Source organism: Dermacentor silvarum, chromosome 3, assembly GCF_013339745.2.
Source record: "Dermacentor silvarum isolate Dsil-2018 chromosome 3, BIME_Dsil_1.4, whole genome shotgun sequence".
In the NCBI taxonomy this organism is placed as follows: domain Eukaryota; kingdom Metazoa; phylum Arthropoda; class Arachnida; order Ixodida; family Ixodidae; genus Dermacentor; species Dermacentor silvarum.
Window position 1 is genome coordinate 196,020,489 of NC_051156.1, and position 6,670 is coordinate 196,027,158.

At 47.5% G+C, this 6,670-nt stretch overlaps 1 protein-coding gene across 1 annotated transcript in view; it reads left to right on the top strand.

Annotated features, from left to right (window-relative positions):
* Positions 1-6,670, top strand: part of LOC119446415 (tensin-2) — a 224,972-nt gene that overhangs the window by 210,795 nt on the left and 7,507 nt on the right. Inside the window, exon 8 of the mRNA XM_037710840.2 lies at positions 4,547-4,618. Coding sequence (XP_037566768.1) covers positions 4,547-4,618 — 72 coding nt within the window. The remainder of the gene's footprint in view (positions 1-4,546; positions 4,619-6,670) is intronic.

Genomic DNA, 6,670 nt, shown 5'->3' on the forward strand with positions numbered 1-6,670 from the left:
TGGGCCGCTGTCGAGACGGATAGTGAACGCCGTGCCACCCACGAAAGAAAGAAAGAAAGAAAGAAAGAAAGAAAGAAAGAAAGAAAGAAAGAAAGAAAGAAAGAAAGAAAGAAAGAAAGAAAGAAAGAAAGAAAGAAAGAAAGAAAGACAACGTCAAAGAAGCACATAAATCTCGCCATCTTCGAGAATCTTCACTGAACATTCTGAGTCTTTGAAGCACTCATCACTGAAAAGGACTTCAAATTCACGACTTGGTAATGCAGCATCGCGCAGAGGGCGAGAGAAACTCAACGGAGAATTCAAAATTCAGCGGAGAGAAGAAAAAGAGAGAGAGAGAGAGAGAATAACCATCGCGAATACTGTAAAAGAAATTCGTCTGGTAAGTGAGAAAAACATAGAGATAGAGAGGGGGAGGGGGAAGAAGGAAACTGCGTGCTGCAGTGCATGGGCTCTCTGAAGCGGCCGCGCTCTTTCGGCACGGATCACGACTCCACGATTCGATCATCACGTCTTCTTATATTGTTCCTCTTTTTGAACGGTTTCCTTTTTTTTTTTTTTCGGTGGTGCGAATCGTGTCGGAGCTTGGGAAAGTTAGAGAGGGAAAGAGAGAGAGAGAGAGAATTAAAGCGGTGGCTGATTCGCTGGTGGCGCGGCAGAAGTCTAAGGACGGAAGAGCTATAGAGGGTGTTTTTGAGGGGGAGTTTTGGGGGTGACTTACGCGGCTTTCAACCCAGAACGCGGCGGCTCGCACAAGCGAGGAGTCGAGTCAAGGTCCGCGCTTGCCGTGCACGCGATTGCACCCAGCGACGCGCCTGATTTATACGGCCGGAAACGAGCCGAAACACAATGGGACGAGACCGAGCCGGATGTAGCGTGTACGCCACCGGCAAAGCATCACCCTACGCAGCGGCGCATGGGGGTGAACACTCACTATATGCGAGGCTGCTCCCCCCCCCCCCCCTCCCCTCTGAACGAAACCCGCCTCACTCTCCATCTAGCCAGCGGCTGTCTTATTCGCCGCTTGCCTGCCGATGCATGGAGCTAGGCAGCAAAAGGAAGAACAACGGCACGGCCGAGCTCGGGCCATTGTCGGCTGTCTGAAGCGTTTCTCGGAATAAAGAGAACGGTACCGCTCGCGTTCTTCTTTTAGTTTCCTTTTTTTTTTCAACTTTTGCGATGCGGCCACAAGCTTTCGATAATCTCATCGCGTCGTTGCGTAAGGTCGGCTACCGATTCTGCCCCTTCTGCCACTGAGCAGGACGGTCGGGGTTCGATTCGCGGTCCCGGCTGCGGCATCCCGATGGGGGCGAAATTATACAAGAAGCTCGTGTACCATGCTTTGTGGCGTACGTTAAGGTGCCCTAAGACGTTCTCTGAATCGTTAAATGTCATCGAAGATTCACTGGTTCATTCAGGACCTTCTGCTATAACCGCCTAAGTTGCTTAGTGGTCATAGCGTTGCGCTGCTGAACACGAGGTCGCGGGTTCGAGCCCGGTCGCGGCGACGGCCCACCACTTCAACGGACACACACTGCAAAGAAACGCTCGCGCACCTGCGCTTTGAGTGCGCGTCAAAGAACCCCAGGTGGTCAAAATAAAGTGGAGTCTCCCACTACGGCGTGCCTCGTAATCAGACGGATGGCGTTTTGCACGTAACACATCAGAACTTAAACCTTATGCTCGTGCCGGCCGTTGTTGTTGACCATAGTCACATAGGCTGCACTGATTTAATCAGGTATGCTATACATGTTTTTCATCTATCAATTTTTTATACATCTCTTTAATCTTTTTTTTTTCTTCCTCAAAATCTACCTTGTACCGCTACCTATGACTGTAAGAGATTCGGTCGTATCAATCTCTTCCCTGCTTTCTTTCCATGAATACTCCAAAGTCTCTTGCCTATCTCGAGTCTCGACTGCTGACTGGTTGACGCTAACGTCCACTTTAAACCCAAGCGCCTCTGGAAGGTGTATATACGTTACCTACGGTTCTCACTGGGTGAATCCTTTCGCATTTCATTAGGATATGCTTAGTGGTCGCCTGATCTTTGCTGCAACATACACATGCCCCATCTAGTTACGAATATTTGCTCCGGTATGTTTTTGCCCTTAGGCAACGGCTCGAGCCTCAAATAGCAAGGCACTGCCCTTTCTGTTATCGTACAGATTTTCCTTTCTAATTTCTTTCTAATTCTTGTAAATCTCCATGGTCCATTTTGTTCCCATTCTTTGCATCCAATTAAATGTCTCTGTTTCTCTCACTTTCTTTCTGGTGACTCCTGGTAGTCTATACACGGCCTATATAGGTAGGGTGGCACGCTCTGGATTTAAAATGCGGATCTTAAAGGCTATGATTTTGCTGGTTAAATGCGGCGGAAGCAGTTTCGGGAGCCGGAAACACGTCATAGACGTTGAGTTTTGCGTTCGGCGACGAACCCGCCCTGCAACTCGGTTGTTTGTGAGCACGCGCTCTTTGCACCGGCGCTTTGGTATCTACGATGAAAGTACGGCCACCACCAAGACCGGTGAAAGAACCAAAGATGGCTATTCGTATTAAAACTCACAGTCTCCGCACCCAGCAGTTATGTGTCATTATCTGTTTGTCATATTTGCACAATATGCGAGTATCATACATGTGTTGTCAACTTACTGAGCTACGCAGTCGACTTTCCTTACAGAATTGCCTGTACTTATATATAGATCAATTTCATTCGTGAATTTACACTCTCGGCCTCTCTTGCTATGTTTAGCAATAAAGCATATGCGATGTCTGAACTTAAGTAATTTTCGCCAGGTGATAAAATTCCAAGAGCATTTGTAGCGCTTGGTTTGACTTCACCTCACTGAGGAGTCATCGTGCAGTGAAGGCAGCTTCTAGTACTCTCGGTAAAAAGAAAAATAGCCATAAACGATCGTTCTCGTTCATGAGTGGATAAAGGGCTTGGGCGAATCTCTTTGCAAGAATACACGAGTGCTTCGCTATATACCAAAGGCGATAGATGCGGTCAAACTACCTGTTAGAAAACTACGCCGTTTAAGCGGCGTGGTGCAACGTTGTGTTAAAGAGGGCCTGAAACACTTTTTGAACATACTAAACGAATAACGTTGCCGATCTGTTAACGAGGCTCCTGTGAACACGCGAACCAACTATTATTGCATTGCATGCAGCAAGAAATTTACAATCTCGTGTCGAAAGCAGTGAACAGTCGCTTGCTCTCGCATCCGCAATGTCGACATCGAAAGCACTTGGTCCACCAACGCGATTGGCCGATTTCGTGATCGCAAGAACATTCTCAGTAGTACATAATTACTCATTCTGAGTTAAGTAAATGAAAAAAATGTCGCTGTTTCGCCTGAAAGGCGAAGCATCAATTGCGATAGCAAATTAGTAGAGAGCTATTCGGAGTAGGGATAGTAATTTTATCGGCTGCATAAACTTGGACACATTCGCTTACTAACTGAATTAACAAGCGTGGTGTCAGCGCGCTCAAGCAAACATGAATAGATCACACTGAATGACCGCAGACGACTGTCAAAACGCTGGCAGCAAGCGCAGCCGCCCCAGCGGGCGAAGGTTCGTGCGGTCTATCGCTTCAGCGGAAACTGAGCGGCGAATGCACAGCGCATACAAAGGTCAGAGCGGTGTGGAGATAAGAGACGGTGCGGGCGACCGCTACAAGCGGGCAAAGTACAAGCCCAGTTGTTGGCAGAGTAGAACCTGCCCCCCCTCCCTCCCTCCCGCGCTGCTTTCCCGCTTTCTTGCTTTCGCGCTGGAGATTGAGTGGCCAGTTCCCCTTGCGCCCGGTTGCAAGATACGCATTTGGTGCATCAGCATAGCGTCGCCCCGCCTCCCTCCCTCCCATACCCCCACGGCCTTTCGAGCGACGGTCGGATTTGCTTTCCGCCGTGCGTTCGCTCTCCCCCACGCGCTTTCAGTCGCGCACGGCGACGGCGATGCCGACGGCAGAAATCCGGTTGAAGTGTCCATATAATTGCTATCACAATAATATATATATATATATAATGTCTACGATCTCAAAAAGACAGAAAAATAATTTCATATTTGCGATGCGCGTGGCTGCATCTGCTGCGTGTGGCTTCTGAGGTGGCAGCTTGCAGCTGCGTATGGTCTATAGTGGTCTATAGTCTATGGCTCTGCGGCGAGATCTTTCGCCGTAGTGTCTCTGTGCCTCCGCTGGTCCCTGTACGCGTAGAAACATGGCGTCGGGATTCTGAAATTATGGGGTTTTACGTGCCAAAACCACGATTTGATAATGAGGTACGCTGTAGTGGGGGATTCCGGAAAATTTGGGCCACCTGGGGTTCTTTTAACGTGCACCTAAATCAACACGGGTGTTTTCTTAACCTCCGAGATCGAAACGGTGCACCTGGCGCAATCTCGAAAGCCACGAATGATTTTTGTTTTCCACCGCAGCTGCGAGAGGGCCACAACCAATGAGACGGCTCATCCTCTCCTGTTGTTAACCGTCTTCTTGCTTCTCCGGACAATATCTTTATCTCACTTTCCTTTTTCTTTTTTTTTTCAGGCATGACTCCCTGAACGTGAATGAAGAGGAGGAACTGCGCGAAGCCCCCTGGTACCAAGCTGGCATCCCCAGGTGAGTTGCCCTTTTCACGTGCATTGCAGTTATGAGCGCTGCCAAAGGTAAAAATAAATTTTTCTTTTAATGCGAAGCATTCTTAGGAAAGTAGGTAGGTAGCCAGCTAGGCAGATTCCCGTCTCGCCTTGCTTCACTAAGAAGAAAATAAAGTGCCTGACTGACAGTGAAATTGAACCTCTGCCGTCGAGTCCAGGAGCTCTGACCCATTAGGCCATGCTTCTCTCGTTCCAAAGCCAGCCAGCTATTTGAAATGCTTGGTTGTTGTTGTTGCCTGAAAACATAGCTCATACCCACGATTGGCCACACTGGATGGATTGAAACGTACACCCAACAACATGCCAAAAGGGGTAAAGGCGAACATTCAAAACGAAGCATTTGGCAGCTACGCATATACATAAACCTATAGATAAACTTAGGAAAAAGTGAAGTGTCCCACGGTCAGTACCCTAGCAGCGTAACCTTCTGGACGCTCGAAGGCGCCTTGATAGACTGCACCATCTCAGGGACCAGCCCACCTTCCTCATCAGTACTTTCCTCGCAGCACGCTACTATAAATTGTGTGAAGCTGTACCGACCTCATGATCGCCTCAGTTAATCATGCTTTAACATTTCTTCACCTGAAGTACAAATGACATCGCCATTTGAACATACAACACCTCGCATAGCCATAGGTATACGTATGAGTGCATAAAACGTAGTCGCTGATGACGTCACAATTCGTGTTTCTCTCGCTTGCATTAGCCCACTACTTACGTAGAAACCTACAATTGCCATGTTGCAAGCTCGCATTGAACGACCGGCTTGAGAATAACGCCGTTGCCGCCATACAATCGTCAACATGGTCGTCATTGTGTTGCTGTCATCACACTCGCGACCCACATACACAACTACTCAATTTACACAAACATGATAGAATGTGTAAGCACAAATGAACGAGGACGTAGAAAGAAACAGACACACAGAGACAGCACAACCTGAGAAACACAGACGAATGCAACCAGGCAGAAACATGTAGCGACGTTTCTACAAGAGTACTTAAAGTTCGTGCCAATCGACGACCCATTTTCAGTAACTAAGTTTGCACAAGTGGTGGAATTTTTTTAAAGACTGGCAAAACAGGAACCTTGTTGCTTTTTCTATTGACTTAAAGACCTGCACTATTCTCTCCCGCAGAATGACTTGATGAAATGTGTAACTGACTGCATTGACAAATTTGGAGCAGTGCAATTTCAAAATGCTTCCGGTCTGACTTGCGACAAATTTCTAGAACATCTTAGTTTCTATGTTAACTCAACTTGCGTGACGTGGGACGAGTGTTGTTAAACAAAAAAATGGCATATGAAAAATAAGCGCTGTCTCTGTGTGTCTGTTTCCTTCTACGTGCTCGTTGATTCGCACTTACACATTCTATCATGGATTATTTAGCCCGCCAACGTGTTTTACACAAACACGTTGGTCCACCTGGTATCGCTTTGCAGGAACTACAAACAATGCTACATAGACAGGTACCTGCAAAATGCTTCGCGTAACGCCAGTTCATGGGATCTGCACACCTTTTACCAAATCTTTCTTTGGCTCTTCCACCCACTTTGCGAGGGTGGCTGTCTAACCCTGTAAACTGGGTCGATCTTGGAGGGAGTGTAACCAAAGGCGGTGACTCGGGGGGCCGATCCTGACTCCAGTGTAGGATGTGTGTCCTCAAAAGGATTTTAATGTGGTTTGTGACACGGGCCGATCCTTGAAGCTGTGCAACGTCACAGCACACTCACTGCATCACCAAATTAACCAATGGAGCTAACCAACAAGAGTCTCTGGCAGCGTATCTCGGCAGGTTTAGCAGGATGATATTTTGTCTGAGACAATGGTTTGCGCTCTTAAAAGGATCTTTAAAAGACACTAAAGGCGAGCATAATTAGTATCAACATAGAATGCTACATTTCTTAGACCTCAGAGCATATGTGTTATTCCAGGGGATTAGCTAAGTGCGAAGAAAATTATTACTTAAGGGGCCACATAATCCTCCCGCAGTTAAATCGTCAACAATGGTAT